This window comes from Ambystoma mexicanum, chromosome 1p (genome assembly GCF_040938575.1).
Source record: "Ambystoma mexicanum isolate Mex_15411 chromosome 1p, UKY_AmexF1_1, whole genome shotgun sequence".
In the NCBI taxonomy this organism is placed as follows: domain Eukaryota; kingdom Metazoa; phylum Chordata; class Amphibia; order Caudata; family Ambystomatidae; genus Ambystoma; species Ambystoma mexicanum.
In genome coordinates, this window is record NC_090921.1 from 1,014,621,172 (window position 1) to 1,014,637,600 (window position 16,429).

The following is a 16,429-nucleotide window of genomic DNA, read 5'->3' on the forward strand; positions in this document are numbered from 1 at the left end:
GCTTCGTTTGCTTGGCCCGTAGGAATATTCTTCTGATGGTTTGAAAAGATGAGCTCTCCATCCTGCATTGAGCGCAGGGGCGCGTTGATAACCAGTTGCATCACTGGCTCGAAGGAATTGGTGACTTCCAGAACAATATTGACTCTGAGATTCCCGGCAAGACGCCGTAAGTATAAAGTTTGTAAGAGTTCAAATGCCTGACTTTCACTCTTGACCGATTCCTTGCAGGTTGCAGCTTCACCCTAATGAAGAGTTCCTCGTGGCAACCGGTAGTATTCTGGTAAGGATTTGTATTTTCCAACACAGTTCGATAAAAGAATGTCAATATGTAACCTGTTGCTTTCTCCCTTATTCAGGCGCTGAGAGAAAGTATGAAGTCTCGGGGAATAATACCTCTGGCGGTAAAATCAGGTAAGTCTATTGTGGTGAGGAGGGGTTCCCCTTGTTAGTCCCTTTGTTTCACCTTGCTGTCCTTTTGTTTCCCCTTAGGGGCCGGGGTTCGGCGAAGATGCAGTGGAAGCTGCGCCAACCCGTGAAGAGGAATAGTACCCCCGGTGGTAAAATCAGGTAAGTCTATGGGGGGGGTAACTAATATTCCTCTGTGTATTGCCTTGGCTCACCTTGCTGTTCTTGTCTTCTCCTTAGGTTCCGGAGTGCGGCGGGAACATGCAGGAGGATGTGGTGGAATGTGAAGACGCTGCGAAGGCCTGCGAGTTCAGCGCGGCGCTGCAGCAGGCGAGGCGAGGCGCATAAAATAACTTTTTTCTTCCAGCTCGAAGGCGTGATGGATCGGGAATTCAGGTAAGGATCAAAGGTATTGCTCTTGTTCTAACCTTTTCTCCTTCTTTCTCCCTTTTTCTAAGAGCTCCAAACTCGAGGCGGGCATGGCAGAAGGCTGGATGCAGACTTGCAGGCATGGTGAGCGTTACGCTGCTGGATGCAGAATAACGTGAAGCGTGTGCTGCTCTTTGGGCGTGGTTTAAATAGCCTCCAAAGTAGTCCCAGGTAAGTATTCCTCCCCAGCCCCGCCCGAGTAAAAAATAGTCCCTAAGTAAAGTAGTCCCTTTCAAGCCTCTTTTGGCTTGGATCTCTTGCAGCATGGTCTGCATCAGGTAAGTTTTAATCTATGAGCCTGGCGCCTATGTCGCTAGGACGTACTTGCCATATGAGCCTGGCGCCATAGGCGGCAGGACTGGACCCAAATAGCCCCTAGCAGGGGTTGTTGGGCTTGCTTAGGATAACTTGATGCCTGCTTCCAGGGTTGCTGGACTTGAGTCCCCAGGGGTAGGCATGACAGCAACCCCTGCTCCCAAAAACTCCAAAAGTTATCCCCTCCCCAAAAAATATCGCCTATGGCCGTTCCAGACGACCATATATACAGCATTATTTTTGGTGGGGATAATATGTAGTGATACCAAGCGAAGGGTTTGAAGTCAGTCCTACCCTGCGAATGAGGGAAGGACTTCTGCCTTGGTATAGTCAAGTTGGCCAAGGACTTGGCAGTCTGCAGAGCTCTTTTCCGTCATTGGTGGACAAATGAAAAAAACATCCAGCCCCTCCAAAGGAAGATCCAAGATTCTCTCTTGCACATCAGAAGAGAAGTTATTGGCGTGCATCCACACTGTCCGTCTCATCTCGACCAATGTGGAAGACTCCATAAGGTCCTGTGCAAATGCCTGGGTGTTCGCCAGGCCTGCCTCTCCAGAGGGAGGTCGGGCAGGAACTCCCCGATCTCTCGCCACAGCTTCTGGTTCGCTGCGGCTAGGAGGGAGTCAGTGTTGGCCTGCCGCAAATGCAGCCTGGAGTTGAGGTAACAACACTTGCCAAAAGACTGGGTTTTGTCCTCTTTAGAAAGACAGCTGGAGGATGCCCCTGCGGAGGAGAATGAAGATGATTTTTTAGAATGCAAGGAGGAGTGGCTCTCCATCCAAAAGCTTGAACTGGCTGTCCAATTGCTTGTTCATCTGGGTGTTGGTCCTGGGCTTCTCCCAGACTTTTCTCGCTACCTTCAGGACATTCTTCTGGAGCAGAATTCCTGAGCGGCTCGTGGCACCTCTGGACAAAACCTCTGCTCGCACTCCCGACTCCTGGGGGGCTTCCTCTGGCTGAAGGACCCCCAAGAACTCTGCAAGGCCCCGATGACAGTCCGGAAACTTTCACTGAGGCCAAAGGCTCTTTCATCCTGGGTTCATCGTCGCTTTCACCACAGACTGGGAGTTTGGACCCTAGACACCAGAGCCAGAGGGGTTTTCCCCCTGAACTGGACCTGAAGATAGCTGTGGATCCATTGGCTGCTGCGAGGGAGGCGTTGGTGTTACAGGAGGCTGAGGGGTTTGAAGCGCCGGCAGGGCCAGGACCGGGGGAGGAACAGCCAACAGAAGCACCAGAAGAATCGGAGGAGACCCCAGATGCGCAGGCCTAGGAGGTACCACCTGTGGTATCACTTCCTTGACTACCCTTGAGTAGCCTAGTCATCTGCGGGGAATGCATGAGGACGAGGAAACGCTCGAAGAAGCGGTCCTTGCAAGCCTCCGGATCACGAGGGGCACAGTCCTCAGCAGTGCTGGGCCTCCTTTCCATATTAAAGAGCCTAGGAGCCTGGGGGCATGTAGCTGTAAGGCTGTGAGGGGTAGATGTAACCTTGTGGAGACCAACCACCTGTACCATAAAGTCTGCTGTCGCTCCCAGAGGCAAGTGACTGGAACCTTCATGCATGGCCCACTGCGTGGGCAAAGGATCGGGGAGACCCGAAACCCAAATCCAAGATGGCCATCGGCCCAGCACGCTCAGCCACATGTTTGTCCACCATCTTGGGGCCTTGTGCCACACCCATGGCAGGTTGGGCACGAAGGCCCCGTGCCACATGCTGGCTCAGACATGCAAGGCCACTCCTCGGTCCTCGAGCCTGAATCATAAGCTTCAACCTCAGAGATGGCTCTGGTAGGGTCACAGCCCTCGGCTGGTAGCTGAATCGCCCTGCACCACAACCTCGAAGGTGGATCCGGTAGGCTGGGTACCCTCAGCTACAGAGCTGGTAGTCGTGGTGGATCGTGCTACGGACTGGCTCTTGGAGGTAGAACAAGACAATCCCTTGCCCACTGGGGCCGAAGAGGATGACTAACTTGATCGCCCCTCCATGGAAATGCATTGTAGTTTGGGAATGAAAAACACTAAAGCAGGCTTAAAGCTGCGCTGTCTGAATGGGGATGTGACAAATCAGAAGTGTGAATGTGAGATCCGTTCTACTAAAGACATTACATTGTTTAAAAAAAACATTCAGAGCAGGAAAATGGCACTGAGATGTAGCTATTATTTCTGCTTCTAAGTGGTAAGGGTGGACACGGTCGGAACATTCTTGGATGGCTGGCTGACAAAAAGGGAGGTGTGGTTTGAATGACACATGAGGTTTTAGAAAAAGGCTTGCAGCAGAAAGGGCTGGGTCACTCATTCACTGGCTCGGGAGCTGGCAGCTGTCTAAAGGTGGTTTGTCCCAGGCGCTCTTTTCCGCTGGCTGACTTCGGGAACATAAAGACTGGTAGAGGGTTCATTCCAGGCAAAAAGGGAGTGAACCAAATAAGAGTTCTTCTGTCTGGCTACTAGATTGGGGTCGAGAGTAGTTCAAGACGCACACACGACTACAGATTTCTTTGTTAAGTTCAGTCAATTTGAGGAGAGAGCTGATGAGTGAATGCTTCATGTTAGATAGTATGGAATAGGGAAAGTCATTTCATTTTTAGGTGCTGCATAATTTCATTTTAAACGCGGATGTAAAACTGTGTTCAAGTTTCTCCAGGTTTTGCTGCGATAAAACTCAGATGTGACAAACCTGTGCTCTGCCAATTATTGTTGCGAAGTTCAAGACCAATGCTGGCTTGCCAGAACTCAGGGCATTATCACAAATAGAATGTTTTGAAACTCATAGCAGGAAAGGCTTTGCTTATGTTTGAATTACGACGTGGATGCACATGCCATTCTGTGTAACTTGCCTATTTCTACCTTCTGATAAAGAATAACAATTTGAAAAGATGAATTTGCCTCAGCGTATTTATTCTGTGCTCAGCTTTAGTGGGTTGGCATACAGAGATGCAGAACGTGCAGTAAACACATATAAAAGCAAAGTTAGTCGTCGTAAATTGTGTTGCTCTTAGAGGCTCTGAATGAATGTTCGTGTTTCATTTGCATGGTAAATGTATTCTGGAATGCAAGCCAAAAGGGCATAAGGTGGTATTGTACATAAGATACCACATGAGGGGATGAGTTAATTGTTTAGAGTGTAATAAATGTCCAGTATTTGATTACAGTTAGTGATTCCGGTAAAAGAAGAATTATCATGCAGTACTCTGAAGTTAGGCTCACCACTATACCAACAATACCACTATATCACAAAAATACCACGAGATACTAAAAAATATAGCCAGAAAGATCTCCAACATCACCTCTTCCTGTAATCCTAAGAGGTGTATTTTCTAGCAACTCTACCGTATAAGGCGGCTTCTCTAGAATTCAAAGACAGTCTGTATGCTTCGAGTATAGCATACACTCTACATTTCTGTTTCTAGAATGAACCCCTCCCAGATATGGGCAAAAGAGGATTGTGTAAACACGTGTCTATGGAAGTACAGTAGTGAATATTGTTTAGTAGCTCCTATATATTAATTGCTCATTCTGGATATTGCAGTTTATTGAAACTCATGCTTTGAAGCTCAAAAGGTATTTGTATTTTGTACTTATTTAGATTTATATAGTGCTTTAAGCCAAAGTGCTTTACATGAGGAGCAAGCAACTACAACAAGCAATACATGACATTGAATCAAACCAGAAAACATTACAAAGAACAATTTACATTATTGGTGAGGTTGAGTGCATGTGGAGGGGGACTAAAGTGAGCGAGGAGGGTTAGAAGGAGGAGGAGGATTCAGTGGAGAGAGAGAGGAAGCTGAAAGGTGCTAGGGGGGTGAATGGAAGAGGTAGGATTTTAGAGAAGTGATAAATGAGGGGTAGGAGGTAGGAGAGCGGACGGGCAGGGGAAGACTGTTCCAATGGAAAGGAGCGAGAAATTGGAAGGAGAGGAAGCGGGAAGGGGCTCAGGGTGGAGGAGGAGAAAGAAGGAAGAGATCCGCAGAACGGAGAGAACGAAAAGGGGTGTAGAAAGTGGGACGGGAGGATAGATGGGGAGGGGCAAGACAATAGAGGGCTTTGAGAAATAGACAGAGGAAGTTCAATTTAAGCTGGGAGTGAAAAGGGAGCCATTCTAGTGAGTCAAGGTAAGAGGAGATGGAGTCGTGAGGTGAGGTGAGAGAAGGCAGAGGGAGCGGATAGCGGAGTGGTAGATGGATTTGAGGGGGGCAGGGTGTGAGGAAGGGAGTCCAAAAAAGAGAGTGGAACAGTAGAAGAGTCTGGAGAAGATTCTGAGCCTTCCTATCTTCCACATAGGTACTGAGCCTTCCCATCTTCAACATATAACGGACAAGCACTTGAACTTGCGTTTACTATCACAGACGGGGCATCAAAAACATTTGTTGGCTGGGGTTATTAATCGTATGACTGCCCACCTCCTTCCTGTAAACAGGGGTTGGGCATGGATCATGGAGGATCAGAGGGACCCGACTGGAGGATAGGCAATTTGAACAGAACCCTCTGTCCACATTCTGAAACTTACAGAAATGTACATTCATGCAAAATGCACACAAATTAGGTTTAAAAATCTAGTAAAAATACCCTGGTTTGAGGGGCCTAAATTGTGCATGAAGGGTGACTTTAAAACCTATGAAAATTCGTAAAATTATTGGAAAACGTAGGTAGATAACTTTAATTACTAAAAGCCTACAAGTTAAGTACTTTTTGTGGAAGAACTTCAGTTCTAACCACCAACAAGTTAAGTTTTGCAATTTTCCCCACCCCAATTCCAAAATACATACAAGTTACCTAGTATAGCGCTATTGAGAGCAGCACAAACTGGCTCTCTTTGGATTGGGTCCAACTGCTGGCCAACAGGGCAGTTCCATGGGTCTGAATATGCCAACAAGCTGAAAGCATCCTAGAAAAAAGCACAAAAAAAGCCGTTATATTAGAAATCACAGAATTTTAAAATCACACAAGCCATGATTAATCAACAGAAATCTGCTCATTGAACACACCAAATATACAGTAACGATCTGTGCAATGGCAGAAATCTTTCTGTGAACATAAGAGAGGATCTACACAGAAAGTTAAATGAATGTGCTTCCTTCAGCAAGTTTGGAAATATAGGCATTGAAAGGGAGAGGATGTTGAGTAAGCAACCTTTTAAACATGAAAAAAAAGGGCTCTACCCACACTGTGCCAGAATTAAGCTACTAGCTATAGAGCTCTTCCACTCTTCACCCCCCCAACCCCTTACTTCATCTCCCCCCAACCCCCTTCCTCCAGACGTCTGGGAGCCTGAAGCAGACAAAGAGCAGGAACATATCTGGGTGGCGGAGTACAGTTGTAGCTTTTCCTGAACCAAAGCCGCTGTTCCCTTTCTTGCACACACTGGCTTCCTTTCTAATGTCAGTTTCATCTACAGAAGTTCCTTGAGGTATTGGTGTATCATGATGGAGAGAGGGTGCTTTGTCTGGAGGAAGGTACGCTGAACAAGATTCACTACAGTAAGTGATTTGAACTCATTCAGGTCCTTTTCCGTCAGACTCCAGGGTTAGATTTTTGTAGTACGAGAGCTCTTGAAGAACTCCTGGATGCAGCACAGATGCAACAATTTGTGAACAGGGGGTAGCACAGGGGCAACACCCTGGTCTTGGAAGCAAGACAACGCAGAGCAACAGAGGTTTGAATCCCAGATCCGTGCTTAGAAACCGAACTCGGGTATGGTATTAGGGACGTTCTAAAAAACAAAATAAAAATAAATAGAAATTGTACCTAAACAGTTTCTTTGTGATATCTTGAACAAATGAGCAAAAGCTCTCGAGCTAACAGGAATCTGATCATCATCAATAATTGCTGCATGTGTGGCTACTGCAGATCTAGCACATGGCACTGAACAGCCAAAGATGCTGGATTAATCCTAAAAACAAAGTACACAATAGAAAAAAGTCGTGAAGTCATTCAGAGTGGCACTCGAATATGCTGGACACCACCCAACCAGCAACTGGTGCCTTGTTCGCAGTTACTGGTAGAGGAACCTCCACAGGAAATATATTGTTTGGATCATGCCAAGAACTATCTAAGTGGGCTAACACAACAAGTGTTTGGAGACAATTTCTCTTAGCAGAAAACATTTTGCAACAGCTTCCCGATTTAGGTGACAAGCAGACACCATGTTTGGAACAAAGGAAGGGTTCTTTGAGAGCAGCAGTATTTCCTTTGAAAACACAATAGGAATATCCAGTCGAGAGAGCCTGGTGTTCAGCAACACAGCATGCTGAAATGACTACTACAAACACAGACTTTCATATATTAAATTAATGTCACATGTTGCCATAGGAACAACTTCATGTGCCAATACAAAGAAACCCCACTCAAAGATGCAAGAGTGCGGCCTTTCAGAGGCTCATTCATTTGTTTCCTCCAGTTGAAAATGTCATCTATGATTTAGGCAAAAAAAAGAATTCCTGTGTGCACCAATGAGGATTTGAAGAACTTCACCTGAATAAGAAACATGATTTGAAACAAAAAGGCAAAACCTGATTGAAAGTGCAACATTGATCAATATTTCTCTAGCCTCCAGTGTCAAAATCCAACTGACTCCTTAACACCTAGTTGAAGTTAATGTTACTTTGACAGGTCTAGATTGGCGAGTGTTGGGTACTAAAGAACAAGGTGGCCAAATATGATAGAGGATGAAGTGACAAGCACTTTCCAGCACTTTGAACTGCCCTTCCATTTATGGATTGGCATCTTGCATGGCTGTCAGGTCTTGCTGAACAAATACAATGATGTCTCAACCCCTGCGCACTGAGATTTGCGTGTGAAGGAGGCGGAAGTGCCAGGGTGGTGCACCCAGATGGGGGTGGGTGGCAGCACACACGCGCACATATCAGATGGAGTGAAGGGGGCAAACACCATCCAGCCCTTTCTGCGTTCCTTCAATGTATGGAATAGCACCTTGCATGGCTGGCAGGTCCCCCTGAACAAATAAAATGATGTCCAACCCCTGCGCACAATGCAGTGGGGGTGCACGCACCAATCATGGATAGCCACGCTTTCCGTCCAGCAACAGACTTTCAGGCAACAGGATGCGGACTGGGACCAGAAAGCGCCCCCCCCCCTCCAAGAGTAAAAAGCGCAAGTGTAAAAAGTGCAAAACACAGTCGAAAAACATCCACTGTCCCCAGCCCACCCTGGTCACATTGTACTTGTAATCCAAAAGTTCCACACACAAAAAAGAGAGGATACAAGGTATCCTAACTGCACTTCACTTTTAAGGGGATGGGTGCAGTTGTAAAAATACAAGAAATCCATAAATAGAGATAGTCTCAGCACTGATAGTCTTAAGGACTTATATAACAAAGAAAATATGGACTTGGACAATCTCCCCATAAAAATGAGCACAAGGGAAGTAAAGCAGAAGGCTTTACTTGCTTTTAAAAAGTCAGGGCATGACAAAAAAATAAAAATAAAAGGAAAGGGTGTCCCATAGGAGTCTATGAGAGGAAAGGAGCAAAAAGAAAATCTTTCCTAACTGGGACCTTCAAGTATCCACAGTCTTCGCCAAGTAACACTTCAACAAGGTGATAACCAGGTATTATTTCATCCTAAAGTGAGTTTCCTCAACACATTCTCTCATGTGGCCCTCCATCTCTACAAGCTTTATAGTCTTCTCGGCAGGTCAAGTCCTTGAGGACACCGTTGGAAGAAATGGCCGTATTAACTGTCTTTCAAGGGGTTCCAAATTAAATTCATAGTCTGGCAACGTCAGCATTTTAAAAGCATCATTGCCTAGAAGTGATCACAGTGTGTATGCAGGAGAACAATCTTAACCCCAATGTGATAAATTGCATGTTCGTGAAACTCAGTTTGGGGATTTTCAGCCATGTCCTTATGGCAAATGGAGTGTTGCAAGACCTGAAAAAAATACCCACCCACTTTGCAAACAGAAATTAGGTTTCTGTGCGGGGGTAGAGTGGAAGAACCAATGTGGGCAGCAGTTAATCCTCAATGTAGTTACTCTCAAAGAATCCCTGTCGATTGACCAAGATGATGTGCAGAGGAGCATCACCAACACAAGGACACCAGTGTACCTGCGACCATAACAGAATTTTTAATCCCAACATTCTGCATCAGTCTACCAGAGCACAAGTCAAACATCTGCTTCGGTATCCTACGCGAGTTGGGCACTCTACGGCGGAGCAGAAGTATTCCCAAATTGTGGACGCCATGGCAGTGCTTTGAGAATGTTTACATTTGCATTTCCTGATGAAGGTTACAGATCGCAAGTCACTTACCCCATTTTGAATGAACAGCCTCCAGTCTATTAAGAAGTGCCTACCACAACTTCAAGATTATGAAATACAACTCACTGGGAACTAGCAATTCAGCACACTGTCTTTCAAAGAATCCTACTGTAACAACGAAATACAGAACACTTAATACGAAGTAACTTGCTTGGCACGTCATGAAACCTGCTGTAGACCATACCATGTCTGAGGAAGATCAAAGTGACCAACAATGACTAGCAATTGTGGCCATTAAAAAGGTTCTCCTAACAACTGGTGGCAATTTCTCGCATCACAATCTCAAACAGCAGAAGCTCAGGCGTGGTTAAAATGCAAGTTTGTGTTCAGAAATTAACTCTCAATAGCAGAAGAATTATTAGTGCTGAGGGACATGAGGACTGTAATGCCCTGCAAACTAAAACCGAAAGTGATTAAGATCATCCACCATGAACAACAAGGCAAAGCTCCAATGAAGGTGAGGCTCAGAGTTACAGAAAAAACAGGGGATGTGGTGGTAGGCGGCTTTTTATTGCGCAAGATAAAAGGTATACCATTAATGCCAGTCCCACTGCAGAGAAATCACATGTCTTGGCAGAACCTCAGCAGGAATTTTTGAACCCCCCCATCACTTTGGCGTCTGCGTCCTGCGTCGATGCGCCGTCCCAGAGGACCTCCTCCGACGGCCGACGTCACCCGATGTGAAAAGTAGGACGCATGACGCCCATAGCCTCAGTTATAGTTTTTTTCCAGAATGTGTGCCACCAGTTTTCTGCCAGTCAGACACACAAGGCCTTGCGGAACGCAAGCTGCAATCGCAAAAGAAATTCTGCAGCGGGGAAGGCAGGGAGGGAGCGATATGAAATACGTCGTCGGACCATCCCATCGAAAGAACGTTACCAGGTAAGAAAGTAACTTGTTCTTCGAGGGGATTGGGTCCTCCGATGTATTCCATATCTTTGACAGACTCCCAAAGCAGTACCAAGCAAGGAGGTGGGAAAGAATTTAGAATACAAATTTAGCATGCCCAATCAAATTGCGGAATAGAGAACTGCCTTGCCAAAGGCCAGATCTTGCCCTCTGATGGAATCGAGGGAATAGTGACGTACAAAAGTATGTATTGAAGCCCAGGTGGCTGCATCACAGATGTGACGAATAGGAACTCCCCTCTGCAGGGCAGTAGACACAGCCACTCCTCTGGTAGAATGGGCCCGCAAGCCAGCCCGAGGGTCCTTACCCGCCAAGCGGTAACACTCTGAGATAGCTAAAATAATCCAACGAGACAAAGTCTGTTTCGTCACAGCTTGTCCCAAACGCTTTCCAGCGTAACCAATGAAAAGTTGATCGTCCACTCTGACCCGGGACATGCGCGAGATATAAAAGCTCAACGCTCTCCTAGGATCAAGCCTATGGAGCATCTCCTCTTCCTTACCAGGATGTGGAGGAGGATAGAACGCCGGAAGAACAACCTTTTGGCTCAAATGAAATTCCGAAACCACCTTCGGAAGAAAAGAAGGACGAACTCTAAGGACAACCCTGTCCTTGTGAAACACAGTGAAGGGTGGCTTAACTGAAAGTGCCTGTAACTCACTCACTCTGCGAGCGGAAGTAACCGCAACTTAAAACACAGTTTTCAGAGTTAACAGCCTCAAAGGGCAAGAATGTAAAGGCTCAAACGGAGCACCCATAAGAAACTTAAGAACAAGGTTCAAATCCGAACCTGGCACCAAAAAAGGTGACGGAGGGAACACATTAGTGAGCCCTTTCAAAAACTGCGAAATTAAAGGAATCTTAAAATAGGAACACTCTTCAGACGAGCGCTTAAATATGGACAGCGCCGCTAGGTAACCTTTAATGGTCCCCACTTGCAAGCCCCTGTGGGCCAAAGAAAGCAAAAAAGACAAAACCATGGGAATGTCGCATTCAAAAGGATCCACATTCTGAACTCTGCACCAGTCGCAGAACTTTCTCCAACGGCAACGGTACAGAGACTTTGTTGCCGGCCGCCTGGCCGAGAGCAACACCTCCATCACGTCTTCAGGGAGGTCCCAATCCTTATACCTCAACCTTTCAGAAGCCAAGCGTGAAGATTGAGGGATCTGACCTCTGGATGGAGAACCTGACCCCCCCCTCCCGCGAGAGCAGATCGTCTCGGTAGGGAAGACAACGTGGAGGGCAGATGGACAAGTCTAGAAGGTCCGGGTACCACGTCCTCCGGGCCCACGCCGGAGCAATGAGGATCATCCGGGAACCGAACCTCCGTAACCTCCGCAACACTTGCGGGATGACGGGGACTGGAGGAAACGCGTACAGCAGTGGGAAAGACCACTCCACCACAAATGCGTCTCCTAAGGCTCCTTTTGGAGGAAATTCCCGCGAGCAAAACCTTTCACAATTCCGGTTGACACTGGAGGCAAAGAGATCCACTTGAGGGGTCCCCCAAAGGGCGAAGATCTCCAGGAGAATCCTCTGAGCCAGCTCCCATTCGTGAGAGGTCGTGCTCTGCCAGCTCAGAGCGTCCGCCGTCTCGTTGTCGTCTCCGGCCAGATGAACTGCCGAGATCGAAACTTCCTGCTGGACGGCCCTGAACTCGAGCTGCATCACCTCCCTGCACAGCGGAAGTGACCATGCCCCCGCCTTTTTGTTGAGGTAGTGCATGGCCACCGTGTTGTCCGTCAGAATCAGGACACTCTTCCCGCGCACAGTCGGCAGAAAAGCCTTCAGGGCAAGCCTGACGGCCCTCAGCTCCAACAGATTGATATGGAGTCTGGACTCCGATGGAGACCAACGACCGCTGACTGCCAGCTTATTGGCATGAGCTCCCCATCCCGTGAGGGATGCGTCCGTCATGATCGTCACCTCCGGCCAGGGCAGCCAAAATGGGGCACCCTTCATCAGATTGCCCTTGACGGCCCACCACAGAAGGTCCCGGGCTACCGAGGGCGGCACCTGAACAGGGTCCGACAGCCTGCCGGAGGACTGAGACCACTGGAGCTTGAGTGCCCACTGCAAAGATCTCATCCGCAGACGAGCTTCTGGCACCAGAAGAATGCAGGATGCCATGAGGCCGAGCAGTCTCAATAACTCGGATGCTGGGAGTCTGGGCAAACTGAAACTTGTGCACCATCTGCTGAATGTGAAGAGCCCTCACCCGAGGAGGAAAACACTGCCCCAGGGACGTGTCGAGCACTGCTCCGATGTACTGGAGCCGCTGCGTTGGTGTCAAATGGGACTTCTTTAAATTGAGGGAGAAGCCCAGCCTATGACGGGAGTGGCAGGTGACAGAAAGATGATCCAGGACGTGCTCGGGAGAGCTCCCCCTGATCAACCAATCGTCCAGGTAGGGGTAGACGTGAGTCCCCCCTTTCCTGAGATGCGCTGCCACCCCCACCATGAGCTTGGTGAAAACCCTCAGGGCGGAGGTCAATCCGAACGGCAGGACCGGAAACTGAAAGTGCAAGTCGCCAACCGCGAACCTCAGGTATTTCTTGTGCCTGGCACATGGAAGTAAGCATCCTTGAGGTCGAGAGACACCAACCAGTCCTGAAGTTGAAGGGCCTGGAGGACTTGAGAAAGTCACCATCTTGAACTTGTCCTTCCTGAGGAGTTTGTTCAAACCGCGCAAGTCCATGATGGGTCTCAATCCCCCGTCTTTCTTTGAAATAAAAAAATAAGGGGAATACCATCCCTTGTTCCTCTCCGCTACAGGCACCAGTTCTATGGCGCCTTTCTCCAGCTGGGCTTGAAATTCCTGCGCAAGGAGCGGATCCGGGCTCTTCAAAGAGGTTCCCTGGTGGATTGTCGTGAGGCCTCTGCCGAAAAGGAAGATAGTAGCCGTGGGTTATGATCTCCAGAACCCACACATCCGAAGTAATGGCTTGCCACTCTACAAGATGCTGCGCCAGCCTTCCCCAAACCGGCGAACCATGGGACCTGGCCTCATGACTGAGTGGTAGCGGCTGCAGCGTTGCCTGAGGGCAAAGAGGCAACTGCCCGAGCAGCCTTGGCACCTCGGGTACCTTTGTTTCCACCTCAGGCATTCTTACCATGGCCTCTTTTTGACTGCTAGCTCCTCTCGCTTTACTGAAGGACGAGTAATTGCGAAAGGAACCTCCCCTCCATTGCTGTCCCCTAGGACGAAAAGGCGGAGGTTGGCGAACTGCAGCGCCCAACGACTTCGCTGCAGCTTTGGAGGTCTGCAACCTCTCAAAGCTCTCGTCAGCCTTGCTGCCAAAAAGGTGTTCACCGTCAAAGGGCATGTTGAGGAGCCGGGACTGCACATCAGGAGCGAACCCAGACTTCCTCAACCACGCAAACCTGTGCATTACGGTGCTCGCCGCTATTGACCGGCTGACACAATCCGCCAAGTCCAAACCCGACTGAACGGCCTCACACATGGCATCCTTGCCAACCTGAACCATAGCAAGGAAACCATCCCATTCGTTCCTTCGGGAATATGATCAGCCGCTAATGCAACACAGTTCCACAGAGTGTGTGTGAAACGAGACAAGGCACATATGGAGTTGGCCGCCTGAAGCGCCATACCCACAGAAGAAAACACTTTCTTCGCCCAGCCATCAAAACGTTAGTCGTCCCTATCCCGAGGGATGGTAGGATATGACGCCTGCTTTGCCGGGGCCGTAGCCGCCTGCACCACCAAACTCTCCGGGGTGGGGTGCCTAGACAAGTAGCAGGGGTCGCTACTGGCTGGACGGTATTTTCGCGACAAAGACTTGCCCACTGCCGGGAGACTCTCTGGAGCAGTCCAAGCCGCCGCCACCCTTCTCTGCAAAGCCATATGAAAAGGCAAAACCGGGTCAGTGAATGGACCGAGATCAAGGATGTCCGTGAGATCATCCTGAACGAACTCCCCTGGGGGAGCTGACCAACCCAAGTACTCGGTAACCCGAGACATAAGGCGCCGATATGATCAATCGGCATGAGTGCCAGGCTCCGGCCGACAAAACTCCACCTCCGGAGAGGTGTCCAGTCCACTGGCATCATGCAGTGACTGCCTTAGGTCATCAAACTGACTATGGCCCGAGATAAGGTCATCCGGAATCGTAACCGGAACCAGGCCGCCATCAGAGCCTTCATCACCCTCTGAAATGTACTCCAGGCGGGGAGAGGAAGACCTCTGTGGACCAAAGCAGTGCCGGACCTTAGCCATAGCCTTTTTAGGGGCAAACCCCGTGCCACGGGGCCCCTCCGACACCACCGCCTCGAAAGGCGTCGAGGTTGCAGAGCGAGTCGGCGTCGACAGAAAAGGCGCTGAGCGAGTCGGCGTCAGCTGCAACACCTCCAGCATCTGCGGCGTCGACACAGTCCTCGAAGCCGGAGCTCCGAGCGTGTCTCTCGACAACCTGGGCGCCGACGGCGTCGACAACCCCCTCGAAGACCGAACCTCGAGAGAAATCATCGACGACCTCGGCGCCACAGGCGTCGACGTCTTCTTCGAAGACGGCACAGGATCACGCGGTCTCGAGCGTGTCAAGGACCGGGACCTGGAACGGGCATGGCGAGAACGACTACCCTTGTCCGAGCGGGACCTCTCCCACGAGACGTGCCGACCACCCGGCCCCGAAGGCGTACGGGCGGTGTCTCTCGACCGGTGCCGACCGACCCCACTCCGAGGCACAGACGGACCCGTGCCCTGCGATTCCAGAATCGCTAGCATCTGCTTCCCGAAGAAAGCCCATTCCTCCGGTGTCGCTTGCATGGAGGGACAAGCGACCCGCCGACGGGCGGAGTCCTCGGAAGAGGACGGGAAAGACGACCTATGCCGGCGCTTCCTGGAATGCCTAGAAGAGGCAGAGGAGTGGCGAGACCAACTCCTGGAAGGAGACCCACCGGACTTCCGACGACGACGCGGAGAGTCACCCCTCGAGTCATCGGTCGCAAGCCCCGCAGACCTCGACTTCCGGGGCTTAGACACCCGACCTACCGACAGTTTCTTCTTGCACTCTCGCAAGGCCTTTGCAGTGAGCGACTGGCAGTCGACAGTCGTCCGTATCGTGGGCCTCCCCGAGGCACCAGAGGCAGGCGTCGTGCGAGTCCGTGACCGACATCTTGGACCCACAGTCCCCGCAGTTCTTGAAGCCCGGACGCTGGGTCGAAGATGAGAAAGACATCGCCACGAACAGGTCTTCACACCAACCGAACAGGTTCAACGAACCGAGAAAGAAAACAGCAACTCCAACGAGTCGAGGCGTACCGAGATTCACGAAGCGAACACGTTCGCAGAAAAAACGGAGCTGAGGCTATGGGCGTTGTGCGTCCTACTTATCACATCGGGTGACGTCGGCCGTCGGAGGAGGTCCTTGGGGACGGCGCATCGACGCAGACACCAAATATTTTCCGAAGCAGCACAGCTGTGGACATTACCTGTCATAGATATGGAATACGTCAGAGGACCCAATCCCCTCGAAGCCTTATTTACAAAACTGCTTCACAAATAACGTGTCTCTTTTATACAACTTTTCCGAAGGCATTTTCCTGGTATACTCTGCCAGGAATTCTATATTTTCTTTAGATCCCTGGTGTACTCTCCTGCCAGGTATCTTTTACTATGTCGCTTTCTTTCATATGCTTTATGGATTACCTGGAATACTCCCCTGCCAGAAATCCATCCTTCTGGATCTTGCAGATCCCGGTCTACTCCCCTGCATGGTATTTTTCTCCAAAATGTCTCGCTGCCTGAGGTGCTTCTTTCACCAGGACTCCTTATAATGTTCACTTACTTTCCAAGTATAACACAGTTGTACTGTTTCACTGATTATACTTCATTGACTTCAGATACTACTTGTTCCAACTCCCCCACCCCCTATATCGATATCTCCTATATGCAGACTTATTGTTCTGTCGGTCAATCTCTTCACTAGTATTTCTTTGCTTGTGGCAATGCTTGTTCCAATTTTCCCCAAATGTATATATTTCCTAAAAGGAGACTTGTACAAGTTTTGTCTTTCAACTTTACTTGAATTATTCAACTGCTCATATTTCTGCCAGCATGTCCCGGG

At 49.2% G+C, this 16,429-nt stretch overlaps 1 protein-coding gene across 1 annotated transcript in view; it reads right to left on the reverse strand.

Moving 5' to 3' along the window:
• RANBP10 (RAN binding protein 10) overlaps positions 1 to 16,429 on the reverse strand; it is a 1,189,242-nt gene that overhangs the window by 24,877 nt on the left and 1,147,936 nt on the right. The window contains exon 13 of the mRNA XM_069655248.1: positions 5,926 to 6,037. Within this exon, the coding sequence (XP_069511349.1) occupies positions 5,926 to 6,037 (112 nt within the window). The remainder of the gene's footprint in view (positions 1 to 5,925; positions 6,038 to 16,429) is intronic.